The sequence below is a fragment of the Apodemus sylvaticus genome, chromosome 8 (genome assembly GCF_947179515.1).
Source record: "Apodemus sylvaticus chromosome 8, mApoSyl1.1, whole genome shotgun sequence".
In the NCBI taxonomy this organism is placed as follows: Eukaryota; Metazoa; Chordata; class Mammalia; order Rodentia; family Muridae; genus Apodemus; species Apodemus sylvaticus.
Genome location: NC_067479.1, coordinates 61,344,603 through 61,362,473, shown reverse-complemented (window position 1 = coordinate 61,362,473; position 17,871 = coordinate 61,344,603). Strand labels below are relative to the sequence as shown.

At 43.7% G+C, this 17,871-nt stretch overlaps 2 protein-coding genes across 2 annotated transcripts in view; both read right to left on the bottom strand.

The window, feature by feature from the left end:
• Positions 1-7,487, bottom strand: part of LOC127690691 (L-gulonolactone oxidase) — a 30,614-nt gene extending 23,127 nt beyond the window's left edge. The window contains exon 1 of the mRNA XM_052190259.1: positions 7,411-7,487. Within this exon, the coding sequence (XP_052046219.1) occupies positions 7,411-7,487 (77 nt within the window). The remainder of the gene's footprint in view (positions 1-7,410) is intronic.
• Positions 7,488-13,980: 6,493 nt separating this feature from the next.
• Positions 13,981-17,871, bottom strand: part of Adam2 (ADAM metallopeptidase domain 2) — a 37,707-nt gene continuing 33,816 nt past the window's right edge. Inside the window, exons 19-20 of the mRNA XM_052190594.1 lie at positions 15,567-15,726; positions 13,981-14,014 (exon numbers count right to left, since the gene is read on the bottom strand). Of these exons, the coding sequence (XP_052046554.1) occupies positions 13,981-14,014; positions 15,567-15,726 (194 nt within the window). The remainder of the gene's footprint in view (positions 14,015-15,566; positions 15,727-17,871) is intronic.

Genomic DNA, 17,871 nt, shown 5'->3' with positions numbered 1-17,871 from the left:
ATCACTGGATGTTTACTTATCTGTTTACCATGACTCAGGACTTGACTCTGCTCTCTAAGTTGCTTTGTGGAAACCCTTGGTTGAATTCTACAACAAATGAAACATCAAAAGCAGGGTCAAGTGATCAGCTTATTAAATAATGCAGTGATTGGAGCAGTAACTCACAGAAATAGTCCCTCACTGGTAAAGAGCATATAGAAATCATTGTGCTACTAAATAAAATACAGGCCAATATTTGTTTCACACTGGTAATAATCGGCAGGTTGCATTAGTGTGTTACTTGGGATCTATAGACAATAATCCAAAATAGTCCCTTCTAAGATTTTTATGGGCATTGCCTAAAGTTACATCTAAAAAATCCTCTAGATTTGGGATTTCAAAATGTAATAGAGATTGCTTTTAATGTTTTTTATAGATGGGCCCTTAAAAAAAACAAGGAGCACATATTCTCTATACAAATTCCACATGGTCCACAAAGATGGGACCCATCCCAGGTGATACAGCTCAGAAGTTTCAGCTTGCTATATATAAAATCAGTCACCTTTTATTAGATGTTTCTCAGTTATTGAACATTTTAACCTCTCTGTTGTTTATTTACATGTGGATGGTAGTTTACTAGGTGGACAGAGAAGAATCAGTCTTCAGGTCATGAGGGATTCCCAGTTTGCAAACATTCACCCAAAATGGGTATCCTAAGGAAGACTGAGGCGCAATAGTAACTCACCTCATAGACAAATTAGGGTATGGAGGATAGAGGTGCACCGAGAATGGAAATCAACCTAACTTGAGAGAAAAAGGATGTTGTGGAGGATGGTGATCGTAGAAAGAATGGAGCAGAAGAAAGCAGCTGGAAGGAGATGTGGCCAAGCCAGCTCAGTCAGTCCACGGCTTCTCCAGCGCAGGAGTAAAAAGAAAAAAAGACAATCAGACAACATTACAGCATGACCCCAGCCAGTACTGAGGCTGAGACAGGTCTATTTTTTCCAAATTCACTTTCCTATAATTTTAATTACATGCAAGTAATTAAAGAACAAGGAATTAAATTACAACAAGGAACAGCAGGGCAACGAGCAAAGTCCCGTGATTATTCACCTGATAGTTGTTTCTAAGGGCACGTCTGAATGACCGAAATCTAAGCCTACTTCCTTGTCCAAGCCCAAAATCAGATTCTTTTTGTTTTTGTTTTTTTGTTTTTGTTTGTTTTTTCAAGACAGGGTTTCTCGGTGTAGCCCTTGGCTGTCCTGGAACTCACTCTGTAGACCAGGCTGGCTTCAAACTCAGGAACTCACTCTGTAGACCAGGCTGGCCTCAAACTCAGAAATCCGCCTGCCTCTGCCTCCCAAGTGTTGGGATCAAATGTGTGTGCCACCACTGCCCGGCCCCAAATCAAATTCTTTCCTGAAGCCTACTTCTTTTGTTCCACCCTAAAAATGAAGATTCCTGTCTGAACTTACTTCCCTGTTCTAGCCTAAAATTAGATTCCTGCCAGAACTTACTTCCTTGTCATGGCCTAAAGTCAGATTCCTGCCCGAGAAGCCTTGTCCTTGTCCTTGTCCTTGTCCTTGGCCAATGTCAGATTTCTACCAAGCAGCCCCCCAAAGGCTCTCCACTGAGATGCTTAAGGATGGATTCCAGGGAACACAAGAACGGAATGGACCAGATGGGATGGGAGTAGTTAGGAGATAGACATGGAGAGGAGACAAAAAAATGGAAAAAGGCCTAATGCCCTCAGCGCAATTTCTTTGCAATAAATAAATAAATAAATAAATAAATCCAATCATATTGAAACATGACAATAATACTAAACTGCTGGCACCTCTGTCTCTAGAAAACACTAGCCAGAAATAATCTGCCTAGGAGAAAAGCCAGGAACAGCTGTGGCTGTTGTTGGTAAAAGGCAGGACCTGGAATAGTCCTTAATCCCAAGGAACCCTCTGTTTATTATTATATCTTCTTTTTTAGAGTTAAGAGACAACAGCAAGTTTCTAAGATATTTTGGATTAGAATGGATTTTTGTATGATAAATCCCAAAGGTTACAAAGGTATATAGCTCAGGTTAACAAAAATTAACTTAGAGATGTATGTCTACTACTATAATAAAAAGCTGCTAACTTATAAACCGTTAAATGTAATTAAGACACGTGAGTTACTGGTCAGCCACCTTACAAATGATCAAATTATTTAATGTGCTCAAAACTAAGTTTGTAGTCATACTAAGCACAAACATGAGTCATTTAAAAAGACAACTGTTGGCCTTCTAACTATGTTTTCAAGGTTCCCCAGAAGGCAGACTTAGAACCTGTATGACACCAGGATCTCGCTCTAGCCTAAGAATCCCATCCTCATGATTTCTATTAGTGAATTCAGATGAGACCCACAGAACATAACACAGAAGACAGGCAGAGATAACATAATGGGTTCTGGGGGTGTGGTTGGGGCAGAGGTCAAGGATGCTTTGCAGATGAGGGAAGTGCTCTTAGCGTGATGGACAGTGGCCAAAGGCACCGTCGTGCTGACCATTGTATTTAGGTAGCTGATATGATTTCTGAAGATTTCTGGGATAGACAGCTTTCCCGAGAGAAGCTGATTGACAGGCCCATCTGGACCAAATCTTAGGGTAGAGGCAATGGTGCACCTTTGTTCTTTCCTGGGAGTCCCTGAAGAGATCGGCTTCTCATGAGCTTTTAGGTGGTTTTGAATGTTGTGTTTCCACCTACAACCAGAAAGATACTTATGTTCCATTCTTTTTTATTTTATTTTTTTTAAGATTTATTTATTTATGTTTAAGTACACTGTAGCTGTCTTCAGACACTCCAGAAGAGGGCATCAGATCCCATTATGGATGGTTGTGAGCTACCATGTGGTTGCTGGGATTTGAATTCAGGTCTTTCAGAAGAGCAGTCAGTGTTCTTAACTGCTGAGTCATCTCTCCAGCCCCTCTCCTTTTCCATTCTTTTGATCAGTTTTCAAAGCCCTGCAGTTGAAAAGGCTGTGCAGCCGAGGAAGAAGGATCCTGAGGATGGAGAGACAATCCTAAATTGTTGCTTTGCTCCTAAAAGCCCGTGTTATATCCTTTACCCCCCAACCGCCAACCCAGTTCCTCCAACTTCAAGCCAGTTTTGACCTCCCTCCTCTTCCACAATTTCCCATTCAGCTGGAGTTAGGTCCTTGGCTTTCTGTGGGTTTTCTTAGTCTAGTACCATCATGACATACATAGGCCTCAGAAATCCCACAGCCGAGACCTGCGCGCAGGCTTCCTGACTCCCCTGACGAGGTTCTCAGGAGCTGACTTTGCTCTGAAGCTTTATTGCTAATGCCCTACAGTGGGTCACTCTCTCCCTAACAGATGGCAGGCACAGCAATGCTATAAATTTCCTTTATTAAAAAATGAATAAAGATGCACTGAAAGAAATAAAAATCAGCACAAAAGAGGGTGTCCATTATTTAATTCGATCAGTGTTGCTCTCATCATGTGATTGAGGACCAGGATTTATTTCTCCCTGTAGGACTCAGGTTGCTAAATAACTGCTGAGTCTTAATTTTTCCCAAACATTCATTGACAAGAAAAATCAATGTTGAAGGTCCAGAATTCATCAGAGACCTGGGGTCATGATGTCTTCCTCTTAAACTTGCCTACTCAAGAGAACAGCATCTTTCAATCTATATGTAGTCTGTATCCAAACACATCTTGTTGGAACAGCCGTACCTGCATTGTACACATTCTGAAGAGAGAGTTTGGTACTTTGGCATGTTTGTGTATAGCATTCCAAGCAGGAATGAGACTATTCTAAAGAAAAATCCTTGCATTGTCTCTTTGCTAATCAATATGTTGTAACAATGGTCCCCAAGGGGAATCCCATGCTGTGGGGAAGGAAAGCCGAGGAGGTCAGGTTCCAACCAGAGGGGAACTTGTCTCCCAGAATGAGATTTTCCACAGTTCTGCCAGCTTGTCAGTCTACCTTGTTTGAAATCAGGCTGCTATTTTATACGGTCTGACTCGGTAGTTTTTCAGGTTGTGCCTTGCCCCCCCCCCCCCCCCCCCCCCCGTGACTCTGTTGTGTAAGTAGCAGTTGGCTCCATTTTGAGGGGAAAGATGGCCGTGCCATGGTGGACATATGAACAACACCAAGAGTCCAGGTCCAGCAGAGCATCAGAGACTGGTGTCTTACTCCTAAAAATGCTGTCATCTTATACATTTTTTCCCAAGTAGATTGGGACTAGAAGAGCACATGGGCGTATTAAAATCAAATTAGTAAAACCAAGCCTGAGAGAACCTTTACAGCACACCAGATTGAGAAAAGGGTGTAGCTTCCCCGGACCCTATAAGGAGGTGGACAACTAACACTGATGTGGTGACAAGCTCCAGTCATCTGACCGTCTAGTACATGCATCAAGGGACCAACAGGCACACAACTCCCATCTGTCCTAGGGATTTCAGCTTGGATCAGTACCCACCAAGATATGGCCAAATTGCTTTGTATCTTGTTCACTAGCCTGGCCTCACTACTGTCTGTTACTTCTATACCCTCTAGCACACACTGCTCCTGCAGGTCAACTCTGACCTTATAATTTAGCTTTAAGGCTCTGGTAGCAGCAACAGCAGTCACAGACCTGAAGTCTGATTTGTTTGTTTGTTTTTGGCTTTGGTTTTTGGATTTTTTTTTTTTTTTTGAGACAGGGTTTCTCTGTATAACCCTGACTGTCCTGGAACTCACTCTGTAGATAAGGCTGGTCTCGAACTCAGAAATCCGCCTGCCTCTGCCTCCCAGAGTTCTGAAGTCTGATTTTTTTAACTTTGTACCTGAGGATATTCTCCCTGCATTCCTATCAGTTTCTGCATCCTCTTCTGGAAGAGATAAGAATGAAAACTAGGTGCAGATGGACTTCGTCAACTTGGATCAGACTGCGGGAGTCAGGCGCCGACCAGTTTATTGTAGGCATATTTAAATACAATAGGATTTAGAAAAGGGTCTCCAGGCAACAATATTTCCCATAATTCCAATTCCATATGCACAGTAAATGCACAGGTGCGATTATATAGCAACTCTTTTACGACGTACATGTGGGTTCTAGATGTAAAAGGCATGGAATCTAATGTGGTCTCTGACTGATAGCATAGAAATCAGCAGGCCATAAAGCACACTGTGACATCTCCCCTAATTAAGAGTAAAATTCTAGGGAGGAAAGAGTCTGGAATAATCATTATAGGGAATTAGGGTGAGGTCTGTCCCTTCAAACAGCAAAAACTCACCAGGTTGTTAGCAACCTCCAACTCTGAGCTTCCTGGATGGAATGCAGGGATTTGATTTTATCTCCTCCGTTGAGGAGACACCTCTTCATGATTAGCATTCCTGGTTCTTTGAGCATTTCTCTGTGAGCACATGCCCCTCCTGCCCTCTACACAGTTCCTTCTGTTCTTATTTCTACCGTACTGCTATCCTGTACCAGTCTAAGCACAGCAGCTAGATCTCCTGTGGAGGGTCTTCAGGTTTCCCTTAAGGCTCCCATGTCACCATGAACTGACATGCCCAGAAATAATTCCTGTGTTAAAATATTCTACAAGGGCTGGAGAGATGGCTCAGCGGTTAAGAACACTGACTGCTCTTCTGAAAGTCCTGAGTTCAAATCCCGACAACCACATGGTGGTTCACAACCATCCATAACAAGATCTGACTCCCTCTTCTGGAGTGTCTGAAGACAGTGACAGTGTACTTACACATAATAAAGAAATCTTTAAAGAAAAAACATTTTACAAGGCTTATTAAGTGAGGGCAGAGAGCTGGAATGTTACAATGTGTTGTATTTGTGTGTGTAAACACTTATAGACCTAGATGTTGAACCTGGAAGAGAACCTTGATGTCATCCTGAGGAATGTTCTCCATTCCCTCTGACAGAATCTTTCACTGTTTGGTGCTCACTAAGGCTAGCTAGCCAGTGAGCCCTAGGGACCTGCATTACACACTGCCCAGGGCAGGGATTACAGCAACATACCACTTCATGTGGTTTTTTAATAGTAGGTATTAGGGATCAAAGTCAGGTCTTTGTGTTTACAAGGCAAACACTTGGCCACATCCCTGGAACTTGGGCTGGTTTTGGCCCTCTAAAATCCATGTTGTGTCTACCTCTGTATGTGACCTAGTGTTCTTGGGTGAATTATTTTGAGATATGCTAGGAAACCACCAGTTACTACCAACTGAAAGGCTGATATCTGTCATCAGAGATCATCTGAAGGCGGGAGATTTCCTGGCTTTGCCGTAGCCACCTACCCAGTCTTACCACGGATGTATTTAGAATGTGTTAACATTTATTTTTCTCTGTTCTGTTACTATTAAAATGTCACAAAACTAAACGGAGCCTGATGGTTCATTGCTTTAATCCCAGTATTCAGGAGGTAGAGGGGGGCAGAATCTATGAGTTCTAGGCAGCTTGGTCTACGCAGTGAGTTCCAGACCATCCAAGGTAACATAGCAGCACTGTCAAAACAGACAGACAGATAGACAAGAAACCAAAACAAACAACCCCATGCCAAAACCGAAACAAAACCATAAGTATTTGGAATTTGATATCTGAGGTAACTTGAATGTGTATTCCCAGGTTAGGGTCACCTATATTTAACTTCTGAATACACTTATCTCTTGTGTTCTTTGAGGTGATAAGTGTGTTTTTATTGTACTGACAATTTATAAAACAAACCTAGTATTCTTTGTCTCTTATTAGACTTCTCTTTGTTATAGATGCTCCAACCATGCTCCTGATGGGAGGAGAGGAGGACAATTATGTTCTTGAAGGGCGGGGAATTTTAAGGCAAGTATCTCAGCTGGTCCTGGGATACGGAGGGGGATCCTATAGAAGCCACATTGGGTTGGCATTCCACTACTACAACAAATACACCAGACAATCAACTGAAAAAAAAAAAGGAGCAAAGGTTCATCTAGCTCACAGTTTTGGAGGTTGTAAGGCACGGCTGCTTCATAACCAACTGGTCCCTTTGCTTCAGGGTTGGTGGTGATACAACACATGGACTAGGGATAGGTTGCTGTTGAGAACCTGTCCCCTGTGACCAGAGACCTTCTACGACGGCCCACATCTCAATTTCCCATCACCTCCAACTGACACCAGTGTAGAAACTAAGCCTTAACACGAGGGGACATTTAAAATGTGGGGACTATTGCCGCATGGATAAAGCTGTTCAGTGGCAATGAATCAGGCCTTGGGTACTTAGAGAGGTCGCCTTGTTTGGTTCTGTACCTCGTGCCTCTTGAGAGCTTTGGATTGGTGCCGTGGGAGCAGGGAAGGAGGAGTGGGGGCACTGATAATTGTCCCTGCTGGCTCTGCAGTTAAGAGATTTTTGATGAAAGCCATGTTAAAGGCTGTTAATTATGAGCCCACTCGTTTGTAGGATGCAGTTACGATGGAGAATCGATGGCCGCCTTCTGCAAGGTGATGAATGCCGGGCAGGAAATAGCAGCGGGAGGCTGCAGATCCATGATGGATGAGAGCCTGCCCGGCCTGTGAGTCGGCCACCATCAGGATTTGTGTTCTTATTTATTGAGAGGCAAGCTCACTCCTGCAGCAGCACGGGGACGCATGACAGTGTCTGGAGGGCAGGAGGGCAGGCAGAGGCCTCCACAGAGCTCTGATCTCACATGGTGTTTACAAGAGTAAACAGTGCATGAGACTCAGAGAGTGAACACACAGGTAAATAGTTCTGCCCGCTCGCATGAAAGTCCATCATGCCGACAGGGAGAGGGTGTAAAGGTGAGGGTCAGAACAGGAGGAGATAAAAGGGCTGTGTTATCTGACTCAAGTTATCAAAGGGGAAGGCTGCATTTTGCAACAGCAAGTCCCCTGGCAGCTTCTTCCTGAGCCAGAGTGAAAGGATGCCCTTTAGAACCCAACACAACATGGCTCACACTCCAGAACTCTTGACCTTAGCTCTCCATGGCCTGGGCTAATTCATCTGCCACAGGAGGATTCAAGAGGATACAAAGGCTTCTGCATGTTTCTTACCGTGGTTCAGTCTTTTATGATTGGCATTAGGCATGCCAACATCTGGTGACTGTCAGGGTCATGGTCACTGTCCTTGAAGTCGTCCCACTGCACTGTAATTGTCTAGTTCTGGTCTGGAGCCCTCACTGCCCTGTGTGTCTCGTTTCTATACTTATTCCCACTGCCAAATTGGGGCAAGCGATGGTACGCAGCAGAGGATGGACAGACGGGGAGGAGAAAGGAAAGAGAAGAGGAAGAAATCTGTAGTGAAGGCTGCGGCATGCCTTTGAATTACCACATGGTTTGGGGACTTTTCTTTTTCTGCCCAGAATGAGGACACATACTCAGCAGCCCAGCAGATTCCCTTCTGAAATGAGCTGAGAACTGAGCTTTGGCTCAAAGCCCATGAAATAAATCTGCTAGGCTATATCCATGTCCCCAAAGACACTCCTGGAGGTGTATGGAAGGATCCAGAGAGTGTTGGGGCGCCAATGTGTTCTCTAAGTGTTGTAGGAATGAGAGTCGCTACGATGCAATTTCAAATGGAGGTGATGTGAAGGGAACCCTCTATAGGACTCATCAGATTGGTGAGTGTCCTTCCTAAGTACCCACCCCCTTCTTGCCCTCTCTTCAACCTGAAATCACAGACTTCAGAAGGAAATGTCTTGTCAAGTTTTGTTTCCCGTTGTTGTGATAAAATACAAGAGCAGCTGAATGAATGGACAGAAGTTTATCTGGCTCGCAATTCCCAATTCCAGGTTACAGTCTTTCATGACAGGGAAGTCAAGACAGCAGGAACTTGAAACAGGTAATCACCTCACAGCCAAGAACAGAGAGAATGAGCACTTGTATGTTCTCTAGAGCTCTGCTGGATTTCTCTATACAGTCCGGCACCCAAACTTAGGGAATGATGCCGCCTACGACGAGCGTGCCCTCCCGCCTCCATGGCTTCTCCCTTCTAGAGCTTCTCTGGAACAGCTGAGGGGAGACCATCCAATGGAGGTCTCAGTATTTGCGTGCTCTTATGGCTCTCTGCTCTTCAGCCAATCAAAGGAAGAGACATGGAGAATCAGGCTCAGAGTAGCTCCGAGAGGTCCCAAGGTGCTCGGAGGCCACCGACCCCTTCCAGACTGCATTGTCTCTTGCTCCTCACAGTAGCACTGAGTTGACCAGACCATTTCCCAGGCAAAGCCTTTCAACCTGAGAACTGTCAAGTGTCAGGTAGATTATAAATGGCAACCCTGGGTGTGAAAACACTAGATTTCAAACTCACTGGTATTTGGTTGATTCCGGAATGTACTGAGTCTGAGAATAAGACAAATGTGCAATGCAGTGAAAGCCTGGGGAGTGGGGGAGCAGAGCAGTGCCTCTGTCTTAGCTGTACAATACAGTAAGATAACCAACGCCCAGCAGAATCACCTCAGTAAATCCTTCTCTGCCCTGAAATGCCACTTAACCTTTAAAAGAGGATGAGATAAAGCTGGACTCCTATCAGGAGTTTGTGCAAGAGCCCTCAAGGAGAAAGCAGCGTGAGCCAGTCTGCATCATAGTTAAGGAGATGCGCATCCTTCTTGGCACACACATTGATTTCAAGCAAATTTGAGAAAATGCTGGGAAACACCCAAACTATGGCTAGCAGCCAGCTATGAATAGTGCCTAGGTGGCAGGGGTGTGGGTGGTGGGTGTGTGGATGTGGGGTGTGGGGTGTGGGTGTGGGGTGTGGGTGTGGGTGGGGTGTGGGGTGTGGGTGGTGGGGGTTGGGATTGAACCTTGTCCTTTTTGAAGCTCAACTTCTTCCCTGTTTTTCCCTCCCTCCCTCTCTCCTTCTCTCCCTCCCTCCCTCCCTCTCTCCCTCCCTCCCTCCCTCTCTCCCTCCCTTCCTTCCAATGTGTGGGTATGGAGTGGGAGGGTGGTCTCTACAAAACACCATAAGCCCGTGTCTTAAATGCCCACCTATCCATGCAGCCTGAAGGAGCTGTTGTGTCCCAGAGGGCAGGAAAGGCTTGCCATTTCCAGACGGAAGGAATGGCTTTCAGGTGTTGGGATTCCTTTCAGTTAGGTAAAGCCTTCTCCTGTGATCTCTGCCTACATTCTTTCCCATGCTGTTTCTCTATTCTTTAGTTTCTGGTTAAACTTGAAAACAAAAGTGGGCCTAGAATCTGCCTTAAGTATTATGTGACTTAACACACACACACACACACACACACACACACACACACACACAAGACACGCTGCAGATATCCACACACACACAGACACATGGGAGCATGCACATGTGCACAATGGAACATGTCACCCATTCGTCCCTGAAGAAATAAAAATATGTGAAATGTTCTAACAGGTAAAGAAGAACTAGTGCTGGGAGGTAGAAAAGGGCAGGCCTCCTTTAAAGGACTTGGAACTGTCCGGGGCCAAGCTAGGACATTAAGCATCCTAACACTGAAGCAATGGAACCAGATATGCTAAAGAGAGGGGGGGGGGGGCATTCTACTTGTTTGCAGTAAGAGAGCCCTCTGCTGCTTCCCTTCTTGACATTGTATGTGTAACAAGTTTTTCTCTTCCCGACAAGAATAGTAGTCCCATTTTTGTGTTTAACGATGAAGCAACTTTGTAGTCTAAGGCAGTAAATTCTCTGGTGGAGACTACAGGGGGAGACTGTCCGGACAGGAGAGCTATGGGGACCTGACTGGGAGGAGGGAGGCAGGAAGGAGGGGTTATTTAGTGATGCCAGCTCAGCTGATAGTTGATCCTATCACCTAGATTACTCTAGGACATCAACCTTTTGCAGGCAAGGAAAGACAATAAGTCTCTACTTATTGATCTCTTCAGTGATAGGATAGTGGGCAGGCTCACAGCCTTGTGGGCGGACATCCCCCAGTTCAGTTCAGAGCTGCCAGGGCCATTCTCAGCTGGGGGCTGGACTCACCCCAGTCTTGTTTCTGTGGCCAGGCCACTGATTTGAGTGTCCAACACAGTCTGTGCCAAGAAGCATTGTGCTTGAGACCAAAGCGTCTCCCAGATCTTCTCAAAGATAAAGCCCAGTGGCTGCACTAGGACAATAGATGCTCTGATTCTTTCACACTGAAGGTAACAACCTCCAAGACAGGCCCTTTGTCCTCCCCAGGGCTATTATTAGTAAGCGTCTCTCCTCTCCTCTAAGGTCACTTTTCAAAGAGGGCTGGGAGTTAGTCTTGCGAGCCTCCCTTTTCTTCTTGGCAATACTTGGAATAAAGTCCACACTTCCTCTTAGCAGGGCTCGGTTGGATAATGTGGGTTGGAGTCAAATGAGCTTGGGTCAATACCCTGATTGACTCAGCCCCATGCCCTTCCTCACGCAGCTCAGAGCCTATTGGCTCTGCTGAAAACAATATTCCACAGTCTGAGTGATTCTTGCTAAATTTTTCTACCAATCAGTATTTGCTGACCCCTTGAAAGCCACCAGGATATGTGTGGCTTCTGGGGAAGCTACCCAGACTGAAATTTCATGTTTCTTTTCATTATGATTATGATTGCTTTGAAAAATATGGTAGCCCCTTACAGATATTAAAATTCTGCTTCGATCAGTTTTGCAAAGTGCTATTTTAAGTAAAAGATTTCTATTTCACCTAAAGAAATACAACTTCTTATTTGTTATGACTGCAGGAACCTCAGTCTACATAACGCTAATATCTGCCTTCAAAATCTCCCTCTTCAGAAAAACAGGGTAATTATTTTTATCATTTTTTGATTAAGCCATTTTGGATTTACTTTCAACATTGTAATTTTCTTTGTTTTTATTAAATCTTTTCCGTTAATTTCTACATTGTTTCCTGACAAAAACAATAGCAGTCTAGGGACCAGGAATGAGTTTCAGTTGGCAAAGAAACTCTTGCTGGATGAGCACACAGATATTTCGAGTCCCCAGCCTCCACAGAAGCCACATGGGTGTGTATGACAGCTCACCTGTAACCCCAGGGCTCCAGCTCCCAGGAGAGGCCCTGCCTCAGCAGATAAAGCAGAAAGCAGTCAAAGAAAGCACCTACCTGTGTCAGCCTCTGGTTCCCGCACATGTGTAGACAGCATATGCGTGTGTACCTGAATACACATGTCTACACAGGTGAACATGCACACGTATATGGGTGCATGCTGCACAGTTCTATATACACAAAATAGTAAACTCTTTAAACTTTTCTTTTAGTATCTTCAAATAGCTTAGATACTTTCTAAGCTTAAGACTTAACTGTTTCACACATTTTTCAATAATATTTAAAAAGACACAATTAAAAATACATGTAAACACCCACTAAGTGTTCCTTAATTCATAGATTTATGAATCTATTGCCTGGCTCAAATATTTAGGGGATTTAAGCATTTTACTATATATTTACCTTAAATCTTTCTCTCTCTCCCTCCCTCTCTCTCCTTCCCTCTCCTTCTCCCTATCTCTCCCCCTCTCCCTCTCTCTCTCTCTCTCCATGGGGGGGATAAGATCTCATGTAGCCCAGGCTAGCCTTGAACACACCCAAAATGGCTGAGAGCTTGTAATCCTCCTGCTTCTACTTCCCTGGTGCTTGGGCGATGAGAAAGTGTCGCTGTGCCCAGTTATTCCAGAGCTCAGTCAAGGGCATGCAGCAGCTCTTGTTCCTGTCAATTGACTGGCATCCCCAGGAATTTACCGTAAGTTTAGCTTAAAAGCACGATCTAAAATATTCTACATGATACATCAAACCTTATTTCTTTGTAATACACACACATGCAAATACATGCATGTACACACACACACACACATAATTTATAGTATAGGTTCTTATTGTCAAACCCCCTAGGGCTATTTTTGTAAATTACATGATTTGAGCTCCTAACTAAATTTAGTGGTTTTCTTAATTGTCTGGCTAAAAGTGTGCTTGTGTATGGTGAAGGTAGATTAAAACCCAAAGGGCTGGGTGGCACAGTATTTGCCTGGCATACACTGTGCTTCAATCTCAGGATTGCAGGAACAGTCAGAAAATGTTGTGCTTTTTATTATTTTATTTTCCTCTTAAGTTGACCCCTTTGGCTTCTGAAGTTTTTGTCTTTCACTTCCATGAAGTATCCCCAGGTTCAAGTCCATTCTCCTCTCTTGTGTAGGATCATGTGTGTGTGTGTGTGTGTTCTCATCCTTCACTCTGAATCTGCATGTGCTTCCACATGTACTTTTTATGAACACTATGTGCTATAACACCATGTGTTAGAGTGCCTTCTGAGTCCTAGAGTCTTCGATCTGGTTATGAACTATTAGACTAAAGCGTGACAGAATATCCATCGTACTTGAGTCATGGTACCATGTTTATTTTCTTATAGCCTTTCCTGCAATGTGCCTACTAGATAATACAATTGATGCCCATCGACTACCAGAAATAGGGTAAAATATCAAAGTATAATATAAAATTCATAATCATCCATTTCTTACAAGTAAATCATTTATGGAGTAATACACACACATATGTATCATACATGTGTATGGAGAGAGATGATTTCTGGCCAGATGGAAACCACAATATGCAGGCTTGACTTCTAGGCAAACGGATAATACATAGGCTTTTCTTTTCCACTGTTTTCTGTCCACTGAAGAGAATTACTCTAAAAGAACACATAAAGGAGAAGAGTCACTCTTACCAGGGTAAAACATGCTGGGTTCGACAAAGACCCAGAGAGAACCTCATGAGGAAGGGCAACTCAAGTCTCTTTAATCAACATTTGAACTCAATAATTCTAAAAGGATGTAATTGAAAACATAATGGTTTTTTGAGATAGAATCTGATGTAATTCAATGACAAACTGTGATATCATTTGTAACACGCCCATGTTATTGATATAAATGATAATACTGCATATTATTCAGTAGTCGTTTGTATTGTATAGAACTATGTGACCATCATCCGTTATAATATGTCTCATACATTTCTCTTCCTTCCCCCTTTCCCGTGGAATATTGGAGGCTCACTGTGATATTGTGGAATTTCTGCTGTCCAGCTAGTCTTTGGATTCACTTTCACTTTCAAATTGCCTGTATAGAGACAGAGACAATTCCTTAGAGTCAAGAGATGCAAGGTTAAGTTCATTCCCAGATTCTTAGTATTTTTGGCTTAAACTGCCTTTAAGCTTTTGAGGTCACTCGCCTTCACCTTTATCCATTGCTGTAAATGTCATAGATTCTCCCCTTTACCCCATCCCATCCTTGGCCAGCTTGGTTACTATTGTCTACTTGAAACAACCTGGAGTCACCTAGGAAATCCCACTTGAAGAACTGCCTCTATCAGATTGGCCTAAGACCTGTGAGAGAGCAGCTGAATGGATGTGGGAGGGGCCAGCCCACTGTGAAAGGTGTCAGCTCTGGCCCCCCAGGAGGGTGGGCCTGGGCTGTGTAAGAAAGCCAGCTAACTAGAGAGTGAGCCAATCTCCATCCCACATGCTGTGGTGTCAGGCCAAGGAGTGGCACTATTAGAAGGTATGGCCCTGTTGGAGTAGGTGTGTCATGGTGGGTGTGGTCTTTAAGACCCACATCCTAGCTGCCTGGAAGTCAGTATTCTGCTAGCAGCCTTTAGATGTAGATGTGGAACTCTCAGCTCTGCCTGTCTGGATGCTGTCAAGCTCAGCCTTGATGATAATGGACTGAACCTCTGAACCTGTAAGCTGGCCCCAATTAAATGCTGTCTTTATAAGAGCTGCCTTGGTATGGTGTCTGTTCACAGCAGTGAAACCCTAACTAAAACATTGAATAAAAGGAAAAATGGGGACTGGACAGGTGGCTCAGCGGTTAAGAGAACTGACTGCAACTCCATAGGTCTTGAGTTCAAATCCCAGCAACCACATAGTGGCTGACAACCATCTGTAACAGGATCTGACACGCCCTCTTCTGGTGTGTCTGAAGACAACTAAAGTGTACTCATATAAAATAAATCTTAGGAAAAAAAGGAAAAATGAACTTCCTCAGCTTCTTGTCATCATTTTCAAAACAGCATATCAAAACTTTTTACAATGGAGAAACAGAAAAATTAAGCAATGCTTAATACATATTTTGTTTTTGTTTTTGTTTTTTGGATTTGGTTTTTTCAAGACAGGGTTTCTCTTGTATAGCCCTGGCTCTCTTGGAACTTACTCTGTAGAACAGGCTGGCCTCGAACTCAGAAATCTGCTTGCCTCTGCCTCCCAGAGTGCTGGGATTGCTTAATACATATTTAACAATTAAAATTAATAAGCAGGAGATAGCAATTTACATTGAATTTTACCCTTAAGAGGCCCAAGGATTTTTGGTTTCCCCCACACCCCTGCATTGTTTTTTTCTTAGCAGCACACACACACACACACACACACACACACAACCCCAACAGATCTCACTGTGGTATTTTTATACCCACTAAATTTTTATAAGATTAAAATCTGGTGGTTAAAAAAAAGTACCCGATTATTCATTATATTTATCATTTATATATTAACCATTCAATTTCTGCACAACGAAAAATGTTAAGTCTGAGTTATGAGCTATGTCTGTCTTGATGTTGTCAATAACTCATTACGCCAACTAATTATGAAAGAAAACAGGTGTGAAGTCTACGCACTCTTCGCTTGAGAAGTCTTCCATTCTCCATTTTTTCCTTTGGGCATACACTTTTACCAGCATCCCGATCAGGACAAGGATCACAACGTAGAAAGGGATGATCAAGAAAAATGGCCACCGTGGAGACTTGGGGCGGTAAGCACTTGCAACGTAGGGCCGTGCTAGCAAAAGAAAGTACCAGGGGTTAGAACGCAATTGCTAGGAAAATAACAGCGATATTGTGTGCTTGCTGTGACTGCTGGAACATATACTACACTGTTTAAAAACTTTATAAGGAACACATCTGCATATGATGTAAGTATGGAGAAACAAAAAAATTAAGCAATGCTTAGTACATATTTAACAATTAAAATTAATAAGCAGGAGGTGGCACTGGAGTCCGCACCGGCAAGTTCTTTGAATCCTTGTGTAAGATCCTGTCTTGGCTTTTCTTTTTGTATGTATTCTTTTGTTTGTTTGTTTGTTTGTTTTTGCTTGCTTGCTTGCTTGTTTTATGTGTATTGGTGTTTTGTCTGCATGCATGACTATACGAGGATCCCTTATAACTGTAGTTTCAGACTACAGTCTATAGTGAGCAGCTATGTGGGTGTTGGGAATTGAGACAGGTCCTTTGGAAGAGTAGTCAGGACTCTTAACTGCTGAGTCACATCTCTAGTCCCTTGTATATATCTTTTTAAGGGATTAAAAAATTCCATGTACATAAGTGTTTGTCTGCTTGTATGTATGCACACCCTGTGTGTGAGCAGTGGCTGAGGAGGCCAGAAGAGGATGTTTGATCTTCTGGAACTGGAAATCCAGAGGGTTGTGAGCTATCATGTGGGTACTGGGAGCCAAACTTGGGTCCTCAAGGAGAGCAAAAAGTGCTGTTAGCAGCTGAGCTGTCTCTCCAGCCCAGCTCCTTCCGTTTCGTTGGAGACGTCTATTCTAGGTAGTCTCTGTCTGGTCATATAGACAGAAGGAGTTGAAGTGTAAGACCCCTGTTACCAGAGGGGTGTTGTTCTCAAACTCTTATTTCCAGTAAAAATATGCTGTGGGTCCTCATTGCTTAGTCTAAGAGGCTGAGGTCTGTGACTAGAGGGGAAAAGCCAAGTTTGTGGGCACCCACTGATAAAGCACCGGGAAGGTGCTGTTGAAGGGGCAGCATGGTTAGGAAGAGCAAGGGATCTTGGAATCCTGTGCTCTCTTGTGCCTCATGGAAAAGGCTGGCACCGTCTGCCAGTAGGCCATTATGGCTACAGTGGCTATGCTAATTTCTCCAGGTCAGGTTAGTGTGGTTATAGAAGAAACCTTCCTATGTCTCGGTCAGATAATTGGCTTTACAGGGAGACAATTTGTTCTTAAAACTATGTGATTTACATTGTGGTGTTTCCTTCACGTGGCCAGCGTGTGAGCGTGTGATGCTGTGTCTTTTTTTTTTTTTTTTTTTTTTTTTGGATTTGGCTTTTTTGAGGCAGGGTTTCTCTGTATAGCCCTGGCTATCCTGGAGCTCACTCTGTAGACCAGGCTGGCTTCGAACTCATAAATCTGCCTGCCTCTGCCTCCCAGAGTGCTGGGATTGCAGGTGTGTGCCATCACCTCCCGGGCGTGCTGTGTCCTTCTAAAAGTGGGTTTGGACAGACTTCTCCTAGGCTGTTGTTGGTCTTTATGTAACTCCATGAAAGCATCAGGACAAAGGTCTCACTTTGGAGGGAGTCTGAGTCATTCTAGAAAGCTCAGGCATCTGTGTCTCCGCTGGAGAACTCACAGTGACCCACGGTGGTCTCTAAAACTGTGGCAAACAAACTGAAAAAATGAGGGGGAAGATCTGAAATACAGTCCTGTTTGTTGTACAAGTGTCACGAGCATGGAGTTTATTGGAAAAGACACCACGCTTTTCACAGGGAAGGCAGGAGTGTTGAGAAAATCATGTTCATTTCTGTTTCTGAAAATCAAGCCTTCAAACTTAAATCCTTCTGGACTAAAGAGTGTCTCACAGCAAAAGAGCAACACTAGCAATGAAATCCTCGGGAGTGCCAGTTGGTGTAAGTTGTTGCTATAGTGAACTGCTCGGATTGACAGTCTCACAGTAGACACCCATTGGTATGGATATATTTCTTCCCTTCGTGGTGGTACCTGGGATTGAACTCAGGGCCTGGTATGTTCTGTCTAAGCTCCCTACCCCTGATATGAAAGTTTTAACCTTCTAATATAAATAAGTATATACTATGAGCTAGCAGCATGGTAAAGATTTTTCCTTGTGCGGTTGTAAAGATTCCGTTTTGCAGATTTTGTTTCTTAGTTTGCACATGTGGCATCATATGTTCTCC